The following is a 23,175-nucleotide window of genomic DNA, read 5'->3' on the forward strand; positions in this document are numbered from 1 at the left end:
ATTTTGTGCGTCTGTCTCTTCTGCGGGTTAGGTGCGCCGGCTCGCTGCCCCCAAGACCTCCAGCAGCGCCCCCTACCGGTGACCTTCGGTCTCCTCCCTTCCAATTGGTCACCACCCCGTTGTCCCCGCCCCCTCACGCTGTCCATTGGCCGCTGACACTGCCTGTCCTGTGACGTCACCGACTTCCGCCAACCGGAAAGAAGTCGAGGCGCCATTTTGTGTATTTTATATAAGTTCGAGTGGAGTCGCCGTGCCGAATAGTTTATTTAAAAAAAAAGGATAAATACGTTTTAATCACTATCTCAGCCGGATGATCAGTTATGCGTGATTAGTGGTTGCGGACGAGGCGTTTTGCAAGTTCGTCGTTCACTTCGCCGGCGACCGGCACGCATTGATGTGGGGATCGCTTCTTGTGTGAGCGGGAGTGAGTAACTGCGAGATGGCTAACAAAACGGCCATTGGAAACCACAACCAGCAGCAGCAGCAGCAGCCGCAGCAGCAGCAACAGCAGCAGCCGCCGCAGCAGCAAGCCGGTGGAAGCGCCAAACCGGCCTCCTCCATCAAACAAGGCAACGTGCTGCCCTTGTGGGGCAACGAGAAGACTATGAACCTGAACCCGCTTATCCTCACCAACATCCTTTCCTCGCCCTACTTTAAAGTGCAACTGTATGAACTGAAGACTTACCACGAGGTCGTGGACGAGATCTATTTCAAGGTAAGAGGCCGCCCGGGCATTTGTAGGCCTCGCAGCCCCTTTGCGGTTGTGTTTCTGTTGGAGAATTTGCCTCGTGCAGTGATCTTCCTTCGGGCCCACAATATGTTCGCTAGCCTTGCACTAGGCCTAGGATCTCCGGGAACCCCCATATCATTTTATTACTCATATATCTATTATTTTGCGGCTTTTTTCAGTATATCCCATAGCAAGTTTTTCAGTATATCCAGAAACGGGTTATATTCTCTGTTTTTTAATTGCTCCAAATCATTTTAGAATTACTCGAAAAACATTTTTTTCAGTGGCCTTTCCTGCCGGATGTAATTGGACTTTGGTTTGTTTCTGTCGGATATTTTGTGGTTTTGTGGACAAGTTAGGCAGTGAAGAAAAGTGCATAACATATTATTGTACAGTATATTCGTCTATATAATTTTTAAAAACTCATTTCATCCCAGTATAAGCTCCTAAGTATAATGTCAAGTGAATGTTCAAATCTGCATTTCATCCTAACCAAAAAAAGTAGGATAGTTTCATTGTTCATAGACAAAATTTTAGTGTGTGCAGTAATTTCTATTTTGAATGTAACAATTTAGTTCCAGTATCATGGTAGAATACGGTAAAATACACGATTGACAAAGGATACTTGGACTGCTTGATTAAATTCTTGGTTCCTTTTTGATGAAAATAAATTTAACAGGTTGTCATGTACAGATTAACCTTGAGTTAGAATAATGATTGTCTAAATATAAGATTGCAACAGTTATTCTGAATATGGATGCACAATTACTGAACAATATGTTCTTAACATTGAAAGAATGCCATTGGGCAAGAAAAAATGTTCACTTTTTTGGTTTTCTCCAGAGATACATTTGAGCAAAATAGTTAATTATTTATTGACAGCAAATTATTTGCCAATGAATTTGTGGGGAAATGGAAGACAGCATCTAACTTGACAGTGATTTCTCCAGTAAATTTGCAGTGCATGGAATTGAGCTGGATTTAAAAAATGAGTGTAATTTCCATCATCTATTATTTACTGTGTATTCACTTGTCTGAAACTCTTTGTAACTCCGGGTATGGCAGTGTTACTAAATTGAACCCATAAAGGCATTCCCAGTGAAACATAGAAAATAGGTGCAGGAGTAGGCCATTTGGCCCTTCGAGCCTGCACCGCCATTCAATATGATCATGGCTGATCATCCAGCTCAGTAACCTGTACCTGCCTTCTCTCCATACCCCCTGATCCCTTTAGCCACAAGGGCCACATCTAACTCCCTCTTAAATATAGCCAATGAACTGGCCTTCTGTGGCAGAGAATTCAACAGACTCACCACTCTCTGTGTGAAGAAATGTTTTCTCATCTCGGTCCTAAAAGACTTCCCTCTTATCCTTAAGCTGTGACCCCTAGTTCTGGACTTCCCCAACATCGGGAACAATCTTCCCGCATCTAGCCTCTCCAACCCCTTAAGAATTTTATATGTTTCAATAAGATCCCCCCTCAGTCTTCTAAATTCCAGTGAGTATAAGCCTTTCTTCATATGAAAGTCCTGCCATCCCAGGGATCAATCTGGTGAACCTTCTCTGTACTCCCTCTAAGGCTAGAATTGCAGTATCTACTATAAATTTTAACGAGATATGTTGTGATGTTTTTCATTATGGTGTGGATTTAACATAGGAAAAGTATAAATCTTCCTCACTTGCAACCTAGGTTTTAAAATTCACATTGAGATTTGACGTAATTCTTAATTTAAAGTACTTAGTTTTAATTTTTTTTAGCTAGTTCAGTGAAGTTCTTTGATTTGCTCATTACTGCTGCATTTTGGGCTGTTACAATGCTCAGATGAGGGACCATATTGTACCCAATGTCTGGGAAAGTTAGAAGTAATTTGCATTTAATGTGATTTATACACAGTGATTTGAAAAATAGATTGGACTAATTTATAGGATTCCTCAAAGAATTCTGACTGATGAGCTCATGATATTTTATGACTTTGAATTTGAGATCTGATTAGCTTACTTTGCTGTTCCCTTTCCTCCCATCTAGTTCTTAGGGCCAAGCTTCCTTTGAAGAATCCAGTGTCATTGCACTCTGCCCACATCTCGTTTGATCATCATCGTCATTACTGACCCTTTGCACATTTGTAACACAGTAGGAAATGGATTCCTAGCCCTATTTGCTTGTGTTTGGCCCATATCCTTCAACCTTTTTTATCCCTTTAACTGCCCGTGTCTTTTAGATGCTGTTATGCTACCTGCCTCAACTACCCCCTCTGGCAGTTCGTTCCATATACCCACCTCTATCTGAGTAAAAAAGCTGCCCCTCCGGTTTGTATTGAATCTATTCCTCTGCTCAAACATATGTTCTCTTATTTTTGACTCCCTTACTCGGGGTGAATGCACAGTCTTTTACCCAATCTATTCCCTTAATCATTGTTCTTTTTCTCCCTACATCATTGTCTATAATCCCTCGTTTCCCTATCCCCAGACTAGTTTGAAGAAGGGTCTCAACCCGAAATGTCTTGGTTCCTTCTCTCCATAGATGCTGCCTGTCCCGTTGAGTTACTCCAGTTTTCTAGTGTCGACCACTTCACACTTGTTGGGATTAGATTCCATCTGCCATTGCTCCACTCAACGTTTAACTGATCTACATCATGCTGTTACCCAAGACGATTCTCCTTGCTCTCTGCCACATCATAAATGTTCACGTCATCTGCAAAATTACTATTTGCATCACCTGCATTCATACCTATGTTGTTCATGTGTATTAGAAACACCAAGGGTTCCAGCACCAGTCTTCATTGTACACCATGCATGGGTCATACATTTCTAATCGGAAAAGTACTACAATTACCAAGAAAATTTTAGATTTGATTTGTCAACTTCCTCTGGATCAGTGGAACCTTGTTAAAGAGCTTCTAGAGCCCATGTGGACAACATCTACAACCCTGGTATCAAAAAACATCACTCAAATGAATGTGACATGATCTCTTTCCAATACCTTGGACTACTTTTATACTTCAACCGAGGGATCACATTTGCTACCCCCCAGTCATCTAGTACCTGGCAGTTAGTGAAGAGACAAAAATGGATATCAGGACCACAATCTCTTCTTTTGTCTCCCATTACAGCCTAGGGTGCACTTCTTCATAAAATGTCCTGAGTGTTTCTGACTCAACGGGTCTTCCACACAGTGAGTTTCAGATCCCTAATATCCTCTGGGAATTTTTTTTTCCTCACCAGTATTTTTATCACTTATGTTAAGCAATCTACTGTCTAGCCCCTTGCTTCAATTAAGTCTCCAATCAGTCTCCTTTATTCTTTATGTAGAAAATGCAATCCCAATTTGTCCAGTCTTTTCTCATTGTTAGAAGTATCCCAGACCTCGCATTGCGCTCGTAAATCTCCTACAAATGTGAAATTTCAAGCTGTGACCTAGCCTGTGTTCTTTACAGTTACACTGTATCTTCATGTTCTTATATTCTACACTTCATTTACTAAAAGGACACATCCATTTCACTCTTTTTAACCACCTTTTGGCCGGTCACGTTATCTCTTAAGAATCTGAAAATACATTCCCAGGTCCTTTTCTGCTGAATCACTGAGCTGTATATTCAATTTGTTCTTAACCAACTGCGTCACTTCTGGATTAAATCTGCCCCATTGTTATGCCCACCTGTATCTTCCTGCAGACTGGTGTTTTCCCTTTGCACTCTTCTAAAAATGTCTTAATCATATATTTAGGTAAAAATCAGTTAGTAATAGCTTTTACTTGCAAGGAGCAGGACACATTGTGGCAGGTAATGGGCAAACACAAGTGGGGAGGGGGGTGGGGTTGATGGGCAGGTGGTTGGTTAAAGCCCCTTTGCCTGGGTTCACCTATTACCTGCCACACTTTGTCCTGCCCCTCCTTTCATCTAGCTTTCTTCCTCCCTCTCCCACAATCAACCTAACGAAGGGTCCCAACCTGAATGCCACCTGTCTGTTCTCCAGGGATGCCGCCTGACCAGTGAGATATTCTAGCACTTTATCTTTTCTCTCTTTTTATAAGCCAGCATCTACCATTCCTTGCTCCCACATTCGTACTCTTAAACCAGGTAGGCGATACTACCCGCATTTACTCATTATTACCGTCCCAAAGAATTTAGACACTTGCCATGACATGCCCATGCTGACATTAATGATTTGGATAAGAACATACAAGGCATGGTTAGCAAGTTTGCAGGCGACACTAAAATGAGTGTTAATGTAGATAGTGAAGATAGTTGTCAAAAATTGTAGCCCACTCTGTCTTTATCCATAACTAATTTAGTCAATTAAACTTTGGTCGTTGGTCCCCCAAATGCTTGCCTACTGACACTTCAATCAGAGTAGCTTTGCCTTTTCGCTTGTAGGCCCACTTCATATTGCTTAAGGAAAAGTTCCTGAACACAGTTGATAAACTCAACCCAGTCTAAGCTCTGGGCACTATGACAGTACTAGTCCACATTATTAATGTTAAATTCCCCTTTGGGCATTTACGGTAATCATCCGCATTCCATTTCTCAGCTCACCATATAGCCTCACTGGACGAATTACTAGTATTGTCTTCTCAGACTTCTGCCGTGACACACTCCTTAAGCAATAAAGCAACACCCCCTGTTACCCCTGCCTCTAACTTGCCCGTGGCATCTGTGCCCTGGAAGATTAAGCTGCCAGCCCTGTCCCTTTGGCCAGTTTTCCGTAACGGCTACAACATACCAGTCACACGTACCCTTCCACACCCTGAGTTCATTTGTCTTATGTCCTTCCTTGCTCCCTGCCATTCTCCCTATCTTGTCCACTGAACTTGCTTTCATCACCATCCGTGCCAACTTCCAGCCTCTCGCCTGCCCCAGTCCTGCATTGGATCCTGTCCTGCTTCTCAAGCACCTGAGTCGCTCTAGTAAACCTGCCTGGCAGGTTATTAATGACCCCCCGGATCAGGTTCAACCCGTTCCTCATTGCAGGTCACCTCTGCTCGAGAACAGATCCTAGTTGTCTGGCAATCTGAATCCCTGCACCAAATTCTCAGCCATGCATTTACCTGATCTACCTTCCTGTTCTTACCCTCAAGGGCACCTGGCACTGGGAGTAGTATAGGGATCACTACCCTGTCTTGTGGATTACTGTGAACATCTGACAGGGATGGACTGCACAACCCGTTGGGATGGTTACAAACTGTTAAAACAAAAAACTATTTTGCTCACAAAGTTCCACTGTTCAGAAAGAAATATCTGATTAGACTATATTTTGATACTAGTAAATTAAGAACTGGTGTTGCAGCTAACGTTTGTCTGGGTCTGACTTGCCTGCTCGTTCGAAAGACAGCATTCATTTATTCGGCAATTATTTTTTATGCTATAAGTAAATTGGGTGATAGATTTCTCATTTTAAAATGATGTGGTTGAAGATAAATATACCAATTTTTGCAGGATTTGTAAACCTTTAAGCTAAAAATATTTAGCAGATCTATTTACAGTAGAGGTATGTTGAAATTTTATTCCCTGTGAAGAAAACGTAGTGTAGAAATTTTGCATCTCTAAGACATTAGATGGAGCACTCCTTGGAACCAAAATGACAAGAACAAAGTTTAGTTAAGGTTTGTAATTCAAATATGGATGTTTCCTTGATATTAGCTACTGAGTTATTAGTCAGTATAGAAACAAGTTGGAGCATTGCTCGTTACTAAAGAAGTAACATTAACATTAACATTAACTGATCAACCAGCTTGCATTCGAAAGTTCAATTGTAACAATGTATCTAAGACATGCACACAAACGTTTCGTCAAAAGTCATAGATACCCTGATGAACCAAAACATTATGACCACTGACAGGTGAAGTGAATAGCATTGATTATCTTGTTACAATGGCACCTGTCAAGGGGTGGGATATATTAGGCAGCAAGTGAACAGTCAGTTCTTGAAGTTGATGTGTTGGATGCAGTAATAAAGGCTTGAGCGACTTTGACAAGGGCCAAATTGTTATGGCCAGGCGACTGGGTCAGAGCATCTCTGAAACGGAAAGGCTTGTGGGGTGCTCCCAATCAGCGGTGGTGATTACCTACCGACAGTGGTCCGAGGAGGGACAAACCACAAACGGCGGCAGAGTGTTGGGTGCTTAAGGCTCATCGATGCGCGAGGGCAACGAAGGCTATCTGGTCTGGTCCGAACCAACAGAAGGTCTACTGTGGCACAAATCGCAGAAACATTTAATGGTGGCCACGGGAGGAATGTGTCACAATACACAGTGCATCGCACCCTGCTGCGTATGGGGCTGCGTAGCCGGTTGGTCAGAGTGCCTATGATGACATAATGTTTTATCAGTGTATAATAATTATATATTCTACTGCTGCATACACCTTTCTTAATTTTCTCTTGAATTTATTTTTTTAATTTTGGTGCACTGTTTTCTTCCCAAATCACTTTCCTTCCTGAAATAAAAGTTGTGGAACAAAGTTTATTTTAAATTGTGCAAAAATAGTCATAGAGCCATATAGCATGGAACCAGTCCCTTTGGCCCACCTTGCCCACACTGACCATGATGCCCCAAATACACTAGTCTCACCTGCCTGTGTTTAGCCTATATCCTTCTAAACCATTCCTATCCTTATACATGTCGAAATATCTTTTAAATGTTGTGATAGTACCTGCTTCAACTACCTCCTTTTGCAGCTCGTTCCACACCCTTTGTGTGAAAAGGTTGTCCCCCAGGTTCCTATTAAATCATTCCCCTCTCACCTTAAATCTATGTTCTCCGGTTCTTGATTCCCGTGTGCTGTGTAAAAGACTCTGTGCATTTGTCCTATCTATTTCTCTCATGATCCTATGCTCCCTCAGTTCAACCCTCATCCTCCTGTGCTCAAAGCAATAAAGCCCTAGCTTGCTCAACGTCTCTCAATAGCTCAGGCCCTCGAGTCCAGGCAATATCCTCATAAATCTTCTCTGCATCCTTTCCAGCTTAACAACATCTTTCCAATAACAGTATGACCAAATTGAACAGACTAATAAAAAGATTCGAGAGGAACTGCCGATGCTGGCTTATATCAAAGATAGACACAAAATTTTGGAGTAACTCAGTGAGTCAGGCAGCATATCTGGTGAAAATGGATAGGTGCCATTTCATGAGACGGGTCCCACTCCATTTTCTCCTGAAAAGTTCCCTGACCCTGAGTTACTCTAGCATTTTATGTCTATCCCAAGTTCTATGCTGTACTCTGAAGACCAATGTGTCAAAAGCCTTATGGACCACCCTATCTACCTGTGATTTCAATTTCAAGGAACGATGTAGCTGTACTCTTAGATCCTCTGCTCTGCAACACTCCCGAGAGCCCTGTCATTCACTGTGAAGGTCCTGCCCTGGTTTGACTGGCTTGAAAATAGGAAACAATATTTTGATTTCAAGTGCAGATTCAAATTAAAAAATATTTCATGTTGTGCAGAATTATTTGTGCTGATGGCAAAATTGCATTATTCTAATTTAGGCTGCAGATACCAAATCTGTTTCCAATGATTTCATTACAGGTTACTCACATTGAGCCATGGGAAAAGGGGAGCAGGAAGACTGCAGGTCAGACAGGAATGTGCGGAGGGGTAAGTAGAAGTACGTGATTTATTTTCTTAATCTCTCTTTGTAATTCTGTTTGTTTATTGGGGCCAAAAACAATCAGACTATGTATGTTGTGAAAAATGAGAGATGAAACAATTTGTAATAACAAGGAACTGCTAGATCAAAGATGGACACAAATTGTTGTAGTAACTCGATGGGTCAGGCAGCATTCCTGGAGAACATGGATGGGTGACATTTCAGGTCAGAACCCTTCAGACTAATTGTAGGGGGTGGGGGGGGGGGGGGGGGGCTGAAAGAGATCTGGGAGAGAGGTTGGCTTGGGACAGAGCATGCCTGTAAAAGGTGAACTTGGGCAAGGGGATTATTTGAGGCAGATTGTTGGACAATGTGTATCCAGGGCAGCGCGGTGGCACAGCAATAGAGTTGTGGCCTTGCAGCTAATGCAGCGCCGGAGACCCGGGTTCGAACCCGTCTATGGGTGCTGTCTGTACGGAATTTGTACGTTCTCCCCGGACATGCATGGGTTTTCTCCAAGATCTTCGGTTTCGTCCCACACATAAAAGACATACAGGTTTAGGTTTGTAGGTTAATTGGCTTGGTAAATGTAAAAATTGTCCCTAGTGGGTATAGCATAGTGTTAATGTGCGGGAATTGCTGGTCGGCACGGACCCTGTTCCGTGCTGTACCTCTAAACAAAACTCATTGTAAATGGCACAAGTGGAGGGGGAGAGAAGATACTGGTGCGATGTGAGCCATGTTTCAGGGGTGGGGGGAAGGAGGAAGCTGTTGTGGGTTAATTATTTCAATGTTGGTACAGTTGGGTTGAAAGCTACCCAAGCAGAATATGAGGTGCTGTCCTTGTGTGGCCTCCCTCTGCAATGGGCATAGCACAGGGCAGAAAGGTCAGTATGGGAATGTGAAGGGGAGTTTAAATGGTTAGCAATTGGGAGATGCTGTAGGCTTTGACGGACTGAGTGCAAAGCGGTCGTCAAGTCTTTGCTTGGTCTGGCCTATGTACAGGAGCCTACATTGGGAGTACCGATGACGCAGATTGTTTGAGCAATACAGAAGCAAGTACTTTTCAAACCGCATGTATTGGTAACTTTGTCCAGTTATTGTTTTAATGTAATTTACACAGAGCATTGACTTTTTCTCTCTTCGTGGAGGCTGCCCGATCTGAATGATTCTGCATTTAATCAATGTCCAGTTTTATCCTCTGTCTTTTATCCTCTGTCCACCCCACCCAACTCTTTTAAAAACATCAACGGGGCTCCAAGAACATGACAGTTAAGGTCTAACCTCGTCAATATATTTCTAATGTCTTTGTTGGTTGAGGCTTCATAATTTTGTACTGGGAAGCACAGCTCACAATCTTGTAATACCGGAATGCTGAAGGTTGATTATATTCAAGAGCACAATTATGACAAAGTGTAGGTGACTTTACTGATCTCTGCCGCTCTTCCTACCTACACATGACTTGATAAATTATCTGCTTAGAATCTCTTTAATCACACCTTTATTGCGATTTCATTTTTTAAATATTTGTTAGCTTTGTGTTTGGAATGAAAGTTCTACTGTATTTATAACTTCGTTGACCCTTCCATCAGATGACTAGACTTCTCCTTTTCAATCTGACTGCTATTTGCACCGTCATTCACAGTTATTGAAGGCAGGTCAATGAAAGTAGTCTGTTCATAACATGGTTTTCATTTTAAATAGCACATTCTCTTCAGATTAACCATATTCAAATAATGGCACTTAAATTCAAAGTTGTAAATGTACATGGGAAATCATGCATTTACTGGTTCTAAGTATATTTGGTATTTGTTTCTAATTAGTCTGTTCCCGAAATGACATTAAAAGCTTGATGTGCCAAAATTACCATATTGACATTCTCATTTTTGGACATACTCTATGATGGGTAAAATTAATAAGAAAGGGAAAGTAATCAAGCCTCAAATGGAGATCCTGCCACTATACTGGCACAGACAGGAAAGATTTAGAGAACGTGGGCCAAACCTGGACTAATGGGCATTGGTATGGTATCTTGGTCAGCATGGGCTTGTTTCCAGTTTGACTCTTTGGGTTGTTAATTAACAATATATATATTTTTCCAACTGTTGTCCTGTGCAGCAGCAAACTGAATTTAAAAAACTTGCAGAAAGGCAAAGTCTGTGTTGAATTTAAAACTACAAATAAAAATTGTACACTAGCAATCAACACTTTACTCCGATGATCCAAAACATGATGATCACTGACAGGTGAAGTGAATAACATTGGTTACCTTGTTACAATGGCACCTGTCAAGGAGTGGGATATATTAGGCAGCAAGTGAACAGCCAGTTCTTGAAGTTGATGTGTTGGATGCAGGAGAAATGTGCAGGAGTAAAGACCTGAGCGACTTTAACAAGGGCCAAATTGTTACGGCCAGACGACTGGGTCAGAGCATCTCTGAAACGGCAAGGCTTGTGGGGTGCACCCGGTCAGCAGTGGTGAGTACCTATCGACAGTGGTTCTAGGAGGGACAAAGCACAGGGTATTAGGTGCCCAAGGCTCATTGATGAGCGAGGGCAACGAAGGCTAGTCCGAACGGACAAAAGGTCTACTGTGGCACAAGTCACAGAAAATGTTAATGGTGGTCACGGGAGGAATGTGTCACAATACACAGTGCATCGCACCCTGCTGCATATGGGGCTACGTAGCCGCAGACTGGTCAGAGTGCCCATGATGACATAATGTTTTGGCTCATCAGTGTATGGTATGTAAGGTTAAACAATACAACAAATCTTTGCAAGTACATGTATAATTTTTTTAATTTTTTGTTGCAGGTTCGTGGTGTTGGAACAGGAGGTATTGTTTCAACTGCCTTTTGTCTACTGTACAAACTGTTTACCCTGAAGTTAACTCGCAAACAAGTGATGGGTCTTATAACACACACTGACTCTCCATACATCCGCGGTTTAGGATTCATGTATATTCGGTATGTCTGTAATCAGTCATTAAAATATTGATATTGTGTAGATTGTTTTAAAGTCACATTGCTTTAATTGTCCATAAAAAGATGACCGTTGAGTAATCTATTAATTCTAGACATCTGTTGCATTTGAAATGCATAACGTTTGTTGGTGTATGTTTAAATTATCATGAAAAGAATCCCTTAGCATTAAGGAATGCTGATGCCCTCAATCCTTGTTTAGGGATACTTGAGCACAAATCAAATATTTTTCAATAACTATTTTAAATCTACATTTGCATTAAGATCTAAGGCTAAATGAATTACAGTATCAGTTGACTGCCAAACAAAAGCAGCACAATTTGTTAACTGGCACACTAAATAAATTTATTTTGAAGAGTTGTGCCATAAATATCATTTGTATTTGACTATAAATAAGGGACCAGTTCACCAGACACAAGAAAAGTGGGATCTAGAAATTGAGTACATTAATTTGGGGTATTATGACCTAGTCCTGTCAGATTCTTGTGTAGGCTGGTCTGTACTATGGATTCAATTGGCTGTTAAGGATAATAGGTTTATGAAGGTATTATAATTGTGCCTAGACACAAAATGCTAGAGTAATTCGGCAGGTCAGGCAGCATCTCTGGAGAGAAGGAATAGGTGATGTTTCGGGTCGAGACCCTTCTTCAGACCCGAAACGTCACCCATTCATTCTCTCCGGAGATGTTGTCTGACCCGCTGAGTTACTCCAGCATTTTGTGTCTACCTTCGATTTAAACCAGCATTCGCAGTTATTTTTCCTACTTATAATTGTGCCTGATATGTTTGGGAATCAGAAGCAATATTTTGGAACATTCAATTTAGTGTTTGGGTTACAAAATTACAAAAGGAAATGTGATTTTAAGTATGCACTTTCGCTTTTGCACATGAAAAAGCGTAGCAACTAAAACACGTCACCCTTCCAATGCATTCTGCATGAATAAAAATAGATATATTCAATTTTTATAATTTCTTGCAGAAAACAGCGAATTTGTCAACAATGCTGGTGGAGTTGTAAAGAGATTGCAAAGGTTGGCTGTAAACTGGAGAGCTCTGTTAAGACCAACATAACTGTTACAGAGATCAAAATTACAACGTGAAGCATGTAATATGTGCAAATGATCTGTACATCTGTGTATTTATAATGTGAATATTTGTCATTTTATTTTGAAGGTACACACAGCCCCCAGCTGACTTGTGGGATTGGTATGAACCCTTTTTAGATGATGAAGAGGTATGTTGGGGAGGATTGTGTTTATTGATGCTGTGGCACTGGAGAGGAAGAATTAATAACTTGACTTTTTACTTTATTTTAGAAAGACAATTTTAAAAAAAACATCAACTTTTGTAAGTGTGCTTTTGAAGAATAGTGTGTTAAATCGATTTTATTGCTGTATTAATTTTGCAGAATAGCTTCATTTTGTTCACATCTCATTAGATGCCATGACCATGCATTTTCTTTTGTTAGACTGGCTAGTTCTATTTTTCTTCAGTTCCCAGACTATTCTTGCATTTGCCCAATCTAATATCCTGAGATACAAACTTGAGCCACAATACTTACTGTTGGACTGACATCTGATGTATACTAGAAACCAAGTTGCTCCCTCCACTTTAAATTTCATGGAGTTATGAATTCTAGGTTATTTCTTTAAATTTTGATTTTTTTTTAATGTTGTGGATAAATTTAGTGTGACTGTTGGTTTTATTGCTGGACTGATTATGGTGTTATATTAAAATTTATTTTGAATGTAGTAACCATCCATTTTTTCAGTAATGAGTATCTTTCGAGCAAAGTGACAAGTAAAGACCAGTTGGTCTTTTATGTCCATCCTGGCATGTTACTAGGCATATTGTCTGTCACCTTTTTTCTTCTCTGGCATTCACTCAGACCTGGTAATCACAATGACTGATAATCTAGCTGTGAGTTGTATTTAAAGATGTTTATTACTTAAAGGACCCCAGTCAACACTTTAGATTACTCAGAGCAAATCTGAATTCATTCCACCTGCTAAGTTATTTATTTAGAGGTTGATGACTGGGATTAATACTTTAAGAAGCAGCCATAACATGGTAGTAACATTCATACCATAGATTCAAATAAATGAAAGATTCTATTCTCTTACAAAAATTGCAAGAGGCCACATTTATTCTGGGAGTATTTTATAGAGAGCAGGGGCATTCTCTGAGGTTTCCTGGTCAAAGATAATTCCTCAGTTATATTGGTTATTAGATCATGATTTGTGGGTCTTTGCTCAATTTGTTATTATTTGCACTTTCCTACTTTTCAACAATGCCGTTGCAAGTCTATGGGACCTTCTGTGGTTATAATAGGCTGAGGACATCTGTGAGCCCTGTTCAATAGTCAATAGTGCTTTTATTTTTCACATATGCAATTGCACAGTGACATTCTTTTTGCATACATTATACATGCAGGTGCCGCCATTTTTGGCACCATTCTTCAAAGCACGATCAGCCCGCATGCTCTGTGTACTGTGAACAGTTCCTGCGAACTGACATCCTCCTCCCTGCATAGCCATCTTTGTGTCCCCTGGGGGCGCCTATCAACCTTGAAGGTGCTGCAAGCATTACCCCGGTTCACCCTCCAACCGGCCCTTGTCTCCAGCTCCCTCCCGGTTACACTATCCAGCAAGCTTTTGGACGAGCCCCGCTGAGCCTTCTGGTGGGTTGCTGGTCCCGCCGAGCCTCTGAGTGGCTTACCGAACCTGCCGAGCCTACTGGCAGGCCCCAACCAGCAAGATTTTGAAAACAAGTTGCTCCCATGGATTAATTACTCCATTGAAAGTCCTTAAGACTGTTGCATGCATTTATGTCTTTCTTAACCCACCTAGCTTTTTGGTTTATCCATCTGGTCAGAATCAATTCCTTCATTAAATCTGTCCATCATATCTTCTTGAATTTTAAACTTTGCCTGTGTAAAAGTAGTAGCTTCTTGGGCCCATCAAAGATGGGTTAATGGTGCTTAGTTTATCATTTCTTGAATCATCCTGAGCCTTTTGCGAGTGGCTCTGTCCTCACCATGCGAGAGGGAAGAATCAGATATTGGAGAAGGCAAGCTTTCCAACTTGAAAGAATGGGAACGCATGACGTATTTGTTGATCTTCAAAGGTACTTGGCACAATAATCTTTCTTGTATTCAGGATTTTCTGCAATTTATATTTACCTGAGACTTGTATGTATCACCTACAAATAGTTCATCTGATTTACTTATTCAAAATATTGATATAGATGGTGGATATCATATTTAAATATGTTCTTGACAAATACCACCAACAACTGATACTTAATTCCAGATCATTTACTTCAGAATTTCTGACAATTTGCATATTCTTTCTGCATGTCCAGTTTTAATTAATGGTTGAGAAAGGATTATCCATGGAGTAAATTTTGAAAGTGGCAAGGTGTTTCTACAGAATAACCTATTGCTGGACAGAATCTAGAGAAATTTGTGTTCAGTAGAAAGTGTGTTATGTAGCTTAGGTTTTTACACATACCTTTGCACTCAATCGAGTGCAGAGTATCTAATCCACCAAATAATGCTAAGCATTGTTTCAAGGCCTGAAAAAACTGAAATTGTTAAAAATGTTCACGCATATTTTCTTGGAGAGTGATCATGGTGGGGATATGGCAGCAATGGCTTCACCTTATTTCCCAACCATTCAAATAAAAGCTGTGCAAGTGAAACAATATTGAGATGTGTGCAGGCAATCCCTGTGCGATGGCTATTCGGTGACAGAAATTCACCTTTACCGAATTCACAAATTGCTACCCAAAACATTGAGATATGGAATTAAAGTCACTTATGCAATTTATATGGGGAAAAAATATACAAAATGTGAAAATAATAGATTTTATTAATTTCAACTTTTAGTCAATCAAAATGGATATGATATCACCGTGTTACATGGATATGATGTCACTGGGTTGGCAGACACAGCTGAGTATCTCCTTTACCTTGCCCTCTTCAATATGCTCTTCATCTGTAACGTTCTTCATCTGTAAGACATTTTTACTGATGTGCTGTATTGTGGATAGCCGCAGTAACCATGGCCAGCTTGTACATTGACTCCTCAAAACAATCCCTTGGCTAATACTCTACTTCTAATGGGTGTACAGATGCATTGTAGAAAGCATCACAGCTAAGTTTGGTTACGGCTTTGTCCAAGAATTGCAGAGGTGTGACTAGTCCAGTCCATCACAGTACACCAGCCTTTTAACATACCCCCTCCCATCAACATCTGCACTTCCATGAGAAAGCAACTAACTTAATCAAGGATTATTTACCCCCCAGCCATTCCATTTCCCCCTGTCTACTGTAGGCAATGGGTGCAATTGCATGAAAGCACACACACCAGATTTAGGAACAGCTTCTTCCCTGTTCTCAGACTGCTGAACGATTCTCTCGTAAGGGTGCAGTGCTGATCTCCCAGCCTTGTACTTTTTTTTTCAATCTGCACTTTCTCTGTTGCAGTAATGTCATGACATTCTATTAGGCTGTTATTTTTCTCTTTGCACTACTGTACTTGTGTACTGCCTGATTGTACTCGTGTGTAGTATGATTTCACTGGGATAGCACACTAACACCCTTTTCACTATCTTGATACAAGTGACAGTAATAAACCAACCAACGTTCACTAAATTACAGTGCCCGTTACCCCCCATGACCACCTCCTATGCCATCTTTCACCTCTGAACCCCAATCCTTGAATCCAATCATTTCCTTGATATCCCTGCTTTCTAACCCCATTCTTAATCCGCAGCAGGCCTTGCATGTCAAAAATGCCGGGCAAATGAACAACATGATAGCGCTGCGCTCAAAGGTCTGTTCGCATGTCCTGAGGCATTCAATGGAGGGACTTGCCTGTTACTGTCAATCCAATCAATGTGGTGATTCAGTTAAATCTGTATCCATATCTTATTGCCTCACTATATTGAGTGACTAAAAATAAAAGTTAACAAAATTATTGTTTTGTTCATAAGAGACTCATCTTCCCCTGATGTTGATGTCAGCTGTTAAATAATGCCAGAGGATCCCTTTGTCACCACTGTTAAAATTACTTAATATGAAAGAGAAACATCCCATCAAAATGCATCTCCCCTTGTAACATGGGATTCAATGGGAAAAGGCCACAGAAAATCATGACATGGATGATATTCTAGGAATGCAACCCCTCGTAACTTGGGATTCATCTGTAGCAGTAACAGGAACAGTAAATGGATGGTATTTTTTTCTGGTTTAATTAATTTCAAGAGCTTTTGTGTGGAGAAAAATAGATGTGTGGGTTTTATTTGAAGTTCTTTACATTCGATGTTTCGATGTTGAATCTGGAAAATTTAAGATTTGCACCAAATTTCCAATTGTGTGGTCGAAACTGCTTGCCAGCAGCAGCTGTTCCTCTGGCCCCATTTAATGCTATGAGTTTTAAGATCCTAGTTTAATTTATTTGTGATTAGTTTGTTTGTAAAAATACTCATCTTTTATGAATGCAAATTACACCCATGTTGCTAATGTATCCATACAATTTATATGATCATATTCTTAAATCCAGGTTTCTTTCTGTGTGATGGTGGGTGAGAGGGAGGGAGGGAGTGGGGAAGGAAGGGAAATAAGTAGTACTGGAATGGCTGTTCATTTTCTAGTGCTGGAAAAATTGCTGGGTACTGCTTTTTTTTTTAACTTGCTGATGAAGGATATTGGCTTATCAAAATTTAATGCCATTTTCCTGTCCCTAGCATAGACACTTTAAAACTCATCCATTCATATTAAAATACAATTTAAAAAATATATTTTAAATGATTTTTGTAGAATAATAGAATAACCCCCCCACGCAATGAATTGATAATCTTGGGTAAACCATCAGAACAGTAGCCTTGGTTAGCCTGTGATTTCACTTCATCAAAATTTTCGATTTGAGCCTGAGTTTAATGAAGCTCTGATGGCATTTAAGCTAATTGCCCTGTTTTCTTCTTTAGATCTTCATTGGGCAGCAGGTGAATTTGGAAATGTAGCTGAACAGCACTATTGATTAATGTGTGTGAGTGCAAGCGCTTATTTTATGTTTAGACTGTCTTTTTTGTTTTTCTAGCCTAATGAAATCTGATTTTCCTGTGTGCTTGCACTGTAGGTTGGAAACTGACAATAGCTGACTAACATGTCCTGAGCTGTGAGAGGGCATGGCAAGGAAGCAATCATGCGGTAATGACCCTTTTCCAAAGACTGGTCATTGTGGACTATACAGTTTCAAAATATATTACACTGAATGTTAATTGATACCTCACTGCTTCATGGCAGTTGGTTTGCTATTGTTTCAAAATTAATTTAAATGCAATGAAGATCGCAACATGCAAGACAAAGCATTGCGGCTTGCCAACAGCTTTCAAATTTAACTATAAACTTTGTTGCTACAAAGTGTGTAGATCAATTTGCATTGCTGGAATACAAAGTAATTTTGTTTAGACAGATTTAGCTGTGGATGATTGTTCCAATCAGGACAATTAAAATACAGCTTTACATCACATTGAGGGATTGGTTTCCAGAAGAAATTACACATTTTTATTTTGTTATATGCAAAACATTTACATAAAGTGTAGTGGTATTACAATATCCAAGCGGAACAATCTAATTTTTCAACTATTTTATTACAGGCCTCAACATAAATTTTAGGATAGGCTTGACATTTTTGCAGTTAGAACCTCATTTGAAGTTTTAACACTGTATTTAACACTGGGGTACCTTGAATATTTCACATACGAATGCAAGTGTGAATGATGAGAAAGATCAGCTTTACCAATGCTTTGTTTTTATTGTGTTTTTCAGGAGCTAGATGTAAAGGCCGGAGGAGGGTGTGTAATGACTATAGGAGAAATGATTCGTTCTTTTCTTACTAAACTGGAATGGTTCTCTACTTTATTTCCAAGAATTCCAGTTCCAGTTCAAAAGAATCTGGATCAATATCTCAAAACTCGCCCCAGGAAAATTGGCAAAAAAGATGGGAAAGATGCAGTTGAAGACATTGAACGTCTCTCAGAACGTAGACATTCAAGGTATGTCTTAAGAATTACTTGAAAGCCCCAATCTATATTTAAATTAACACTATGCCTTTAAAATGTTATTTTTGCCTTTGCTTCCAGGTCGCCAAGAAGATCCCTAAGTCCTCGTAAATCTCCCAGGCGGTCTCGAAGCAGAAGTCGTCATAGAGAAGGCCACGGTTCTTTTGGTTTTGATAAGGAATTGGAAAGAGAGCGAGAGCGGCAAAAAAGGGAACGAGAGCAGGTTAAAGACAGAGAGAGGAGTGAGAAGGATAGACACAAGTCTAGAAGCACAGACAGGGGCATAGACCGCAGGCGAAGTAGAAGCCGGGATCATCACAGAAGTCGAAGCAGAGATAAAAAGAATGATAAAAAAGATAGAGATAAAGAGCGGGAGAAGGAAAATGAAAGAAGCAGAAGGAGGGACAAGGATTATGACAAAGATAAAGAAAGGGTAAGTGATAGAGATAGGGAGCGAATTGTTGAAAAAGAACTGGAGAGATCTAGGGACCGAGATAAACGTAGCCGATCAAAGACTGAAGACAGAAAACGTAAGGAAGAGAGGAGAGAAAAAGATGAAAGAAAACATAAAGATGATAAAAAGGATTCAAGAAAAGATAAAAAGCATAGCAGAAGTAGGAGCAGAGAGAAAAGACATCGGAGTATTAGTCCTGGGAGGGGTCATGTCAGCAAACGCAGCAGGAGCAAAAGCAAAGAAAAATCGAAACATCGAAATGAACATAAAGAGAAATCAAGCAAAAGAAGCATTAGCAGAGAAAGGATTGATGAGAATGACAGTGAACGACTAAAGAAACAGTGTAGCCATAGTAAAGAGAGAGCTCACAAACGCAGTCGAAGCAAAGAACGATCTCACAAACAAAGTCACGGTGATGGTAAGGACCAAACAGGCAAACCAAGTCACAGAAGTCTCAGTACAGAAAGAGAGGACAAATGCAATGCAGAAGGGTGGTTACAAGGCAGCACCACTGATGATGAATGAAAGTAAATCGCTAATTGTACAGTGATTAAATTGTTTTGCTTTTGAATATTTTTTTTAAATTATGCTATGGCTAGGATAAACATGTCTTTGAATTCCTGTAGCCTGCAGATGATATTTCCTGTTTGTAGGAAGTGCCTTTGGTAACCAGCTGTTCAATTTACCATTGTAATTCAAGACCAATTTTATTCTGTATAATGTAGATGATACAGGATTTGTTTTTGGTTGGAATAATGTTTTTGCAAGTATACAATGTACATATGTTGAGAGTTTTAATCATTGGCACAACTGCCATGTTGGTTCATTTTGTATGATGGGCAATAAACTGCCAGTACCTAAACTTGTGTTAATACACTGATAGCATTTGTGTCTGAAATATCCATCCCTTGAAGTAGATTTTTCCAAACTCTATCAAATTGTACTGGTTTTCTATTTATTTAACACGCAACATTACACATCTTTGAAAAAGGTGTGGTATGCCATTTTTACAAGAGGGGAATTTACATTTGGTTTCCCTTGCATTTATGGAGATGGGCTATAAGGATGGGCTATAAGGATGGGTGAGCTCAAAACAAAACTTAAATCCAGAGGTAGCAATTTTAATATACCAGATTTCAGTGTGTGAGTTAAGAAGCAATTAAGTCTAGTGTTTCATTGTCTTGTTTAATTTTAAAGAAATTTAATTTCTTTGTAACGAAAAAAAAATTTCAACTTTATGTTTTTTTTTAGGTTTTGCATTAAAAATAGTATTTTCAATTTCAAAATACATTATTTTTATATAGACAGTGTACATTTCAGTTACTGGAGGAATCAATGCATTTTGTTTCTTATTAGATATGCTATTAGTAAGGAGTTTAATGGCCCCTTGAATTCATCTGGATCATGTAAATTTATATTGGTACATTTTTTAAAAATTGTGTTAAAATTGGCAAACTTTGTTTGTTAAATTTGGAGTTTTAGCTCAATTTTGTGGATCCAATGTACTAAAAAAAAAAATGAATGTCAATGTAATAATCACGTGCAGGGCCTCAACCTATTCTAGTTCAGGATTTTAAAGACACACCCTAAGCTTATTTTAGTGCTAATAATTTGTCTACTGCAGAGTTAACTTTTAAGGAATCTATTATGTGAACAATTAATGATGCTACAAAATAATAAATGACCCACTTTCTCTAGCCTAATGCCTTCCCAGATTTGAGAGAGAGATATTGATGACCAATGAATGTATTTCATTCAAAGAAGTAATAATTTCAAAAAATATAAGCACAATACTTTAATGTAAAAAGTATTCCAAACTTTTAGATGAAGAAATGGATATCCCAGGTTTGGCCTTTGGTCATTTGAGAACAAGGTGGCTCAGTCCATTTTAATTTCAAATGCCAGCACTGAAGTGTACTCCACAACAGAAGGCACCATAGATACAAAATGCTGGAGTAACTCAGGCAGCATCTTTGGAGCTAAGGAAAGGGTGACGCTTAGGGTTGAGACCCTTCTTCAGACCTGGTCTGGTTACTCCAGCATTTTGTGCCTCTTTGGTTTAAACCAGTACCTGCAGTTCATTCCTACACAGAAAACAGCATAATGTCTTCTCCAGGAGTAGTTGAGGTGCTGGTATTGTGTTCAGTTTTGGTCATCCTTCTATAGGAAGGATGTCATGACAATGGAAAAGGTGCAGAGTAAATTTACAAAGATGTCAGGACTCGAGAGCCTGGACTGCAAGGAGGTTGGGCAGGTGAGGACTTATTCCTTGAAGTGCAAGAGGCTTTGTCGTAATGTTTTCAAGGTTTATGAAATAGAAGGGGAATAGATATGGCAAATATCCCCCCCCCCCTAACGTAGGCATTTCAACAACAAGAGAGTATAGATTTAAGGTGAGAAGGAAAAGTTTAAGTGCCCTCAAGGGTACCTTTTTCAGTGGTGGGTATAACGAATGAGCAGCCAGAGAAAGTAGTTGAAAGTGCGATGACATTTGGGCAGGTACATAGATAGGAAAGATTTGGAGGGATATGGGCCAAGCATGGTCAGGTGGGACAAACTGGTGGGGCATCTTGGTTGGCATGGGCGAGTTACAGTATGGCCCGTTCATACACTGTATACCCATACAGTTGAATAAAATGTTGAAATCTTTACAAACTAATTTTGTCAAATTTAATGCACTGGATGTTTTCATTTCCAGGCAGTAACTCCTTGCTGAATAAAGTGTTTGAGTTCATTAGCCAGGTACATATGGGAAAAGGCTTTCTTAAAGCAGCAATATTCTGTTGTTGCTTTAAAACTGCCAGATGTCAACTAATTCATATTTCCCCTTCAGTATAGAATGCTTGCATAGGATCTATATTTCTCCTTTCCCTGCATGTTCATGTGTCTTAAATGCCACTATAATTTCTGACTCCATCACCACCCCCTGGCAATGTCTATAAAAAAACTTGCCCTGTGCATCTCCATTAAACTTTTCCCCTCTCTGACCTTAAAGCAATGCCCACTGTTCTTCGCATTTCCATCCTGGGAGAAAAAAAATTCTGACTGTCTACCCAGTCTAATTTCATAGACTTCTATTAGGTCTTCCCTCAACCTTCAGTAAGCTCTCCATTGTGCACTGGATCACGTGGGCAAGAACACGCATGCTAAGCTGTTCATCATTGATCATGGCTTGGTGTTCAACATTATCCTCTCCAACCTTGTTATCAAACTCGGGGAACTGGTTCTCTGCTCATCCCTATGCAACTGGATCCTCAACGACTTAATTGCAGACCATAATCAGTACAAATTGGAAACGATTCAATCCACTGCTCTATACCTAAGATAGACACAAAGTGCTGGAGTAACTTAGTGGGCCTTGCAGCATTTTGGAGAAAAAGGATGGGTGATGTTTTGGTCTGGGACCCTTCAGACAAAGTAGAGGGTGGGGTGAAGAACAGGCGAGAAAAGACCAGGACCAATCAGGGCCGTCCTCTAATGACCTCGGGTAAGGTGGTGCTTGGTAAGAACATTGTTGGTGAGGGAAGGTATGATCTCAAGGGAAACATCGTGGCGAACTGGATAGACACAAAATGCTGGAGTAACTCAGTGGGACAGGCAGCGTCTCTGGACTGAAGGAATGGGCGATGTTTTGGGTTAAGACCCTTTTTCAGATTGAGGTGGAACTGAAACTGGTAAAATGACGGGTGGAGGAAGGGAGGAGTGGAGTAGGTAGAAGTTAATTAAAATTCGAGAATTCAATCTTCATCCCACTGAAGGTAAGCTACTGAGGAGAAATATGAAGTGCTGTTCCCCCAATTTGCATGTGGCTTCAATAGACAATAGGTGCAGGAGTAGGCCATTCGGCCCCTTGAGCCTGCACCGCCATTCACCGTGATCATGGCTGATCATGCATAATCAGTACCCCATTCCTGCCTTCTCCCCATATCCCCTGACTCCGCTATCATTAAGAGCTCTATCTAACTCTTGAAAGCATCCAGAGAATTGGCATCCACTGCCTTCTGAGGCAGAGAATTCCAGTTTCACAACTGAGTGAAAAAGTTCTTCCTCATCTCCGTTCCAAATGACCTTCCCCTTATTCTTAAACTGGCCCCTGGTTCAGGACTCTCCCACCATCGGGAACATGTTTCCTGTGTGTCCAATCCGTTAATGATCTTATATGTTTCAGCGCCGGAGACTCAGGTTCGATCCTGACTACGGGTGCTGCACTGTAAGGAGTTTGTACGTTCTCCCCGTGACCTGCGTGGGTTTTCTCCGAGATCTTCGGTTTCCTCCCACACTCCAAAGACGTACAGGTATGTAGGTTAATTGGCTGGGTAAATGTTAAAAAAAAAATTGTCCCTAGTGGGTGTAGGATAGTG

At 40.3% G+C, this 23,175-nt stretch overlaps 1 protein-coding gene across 7 annotated transcripts; it reads left to right on the plus strand.

Moving 5' to 3' along the window:
- Positions 1 to 205: 205 nt before the first annotated feature.
- prpf38b (pre-mRNA processing factor 38B) lies at positions 206 to 21,491 on the plus strand. 7 transcript variants are annotated; one of them, XM_078407714.1, is made up of 6 exons: positions 206 to 715; positions 8,252 to 8,320; positions 11,126 to 11,277; positions 12,466 to 12,526; positions 18,128 to 18,354; positions 18,442 to 21,491. In XM_078407714.1, the coding sequence occupies exons 1-6, from the start codon at positions 440 to 442 to the stop codon at positions 19,337 to 19,339; spliced, it is 1,683 nt and encodes a 560-aa protein (XP_078263840.1). In that variant the 5' UTR covers positions 206 to 439; the 3' UTR covers positions 19,340 to 21,491. The 7 variants fall into 7 exon arrangements, with proteins under 7 accessions (XP_078263840.1, XP_078263841.1, XP_078263846.1 ...); XM_078407715.1 differs by having other exon boundaries at positions 685 to 715; positions 8,252 to 8,330; XM_078407720.1 differs by lacking the exons at positions 206 to 715; positions 8,252 to 8,320; positions 11,126 to 11,277; positions 12,466 to 12,526 and adding exons at positions 12,621 to 14,418; positions 17,436 to 17,506.
- The last annotated feature ends 1,684 nt before the right edge of the window (positions 21,492 to 23,175 follow it).

This window comes from Rhinoraja longicauda, chromosome 11, assembly GCF_053455715.1.
Source record: "Rhinoraja longicauda isolate Sanriku21f chromosome 11, sRhiLon1.1, whole genome shotgun sequence".
Taxonomy (NCBI): domain Eukaryota; kingdom Metazoa; phylum Chordata; class Chondrichthyes; order Rajiformes; family Arhynchobatidae; genus Rhinoraja; species Rhinoraja longicauda.

What these genes read in the sequence shown, in the direction of transcription:
- prpf38b (XM_078407714.1), top strand. Translation starts at nt 440, where the DNA reads ATGGCTAACAAAACGGCCATTGGAAACCACAACCAGCAGCAGCAGCAG. An exon ending in CCTTTTTAGATGATGAAGAG is followed by an intron (nt 12,527 to 18,127) that starts GTATGTTGGGGA and finishes TGTGTTTTTCAG; the next exon opens with GAGCTAGATGTAAAGGCCGG. An exon ending in TCAGAACGTAGACATTCAAG is followed by an intron (nt 18,355 to 18,441) that starts GTATGTCTTAAG and finishes CTTTGCTTCCAG; the next exon opens with GTCGCCAAGAAGATCCCTAA.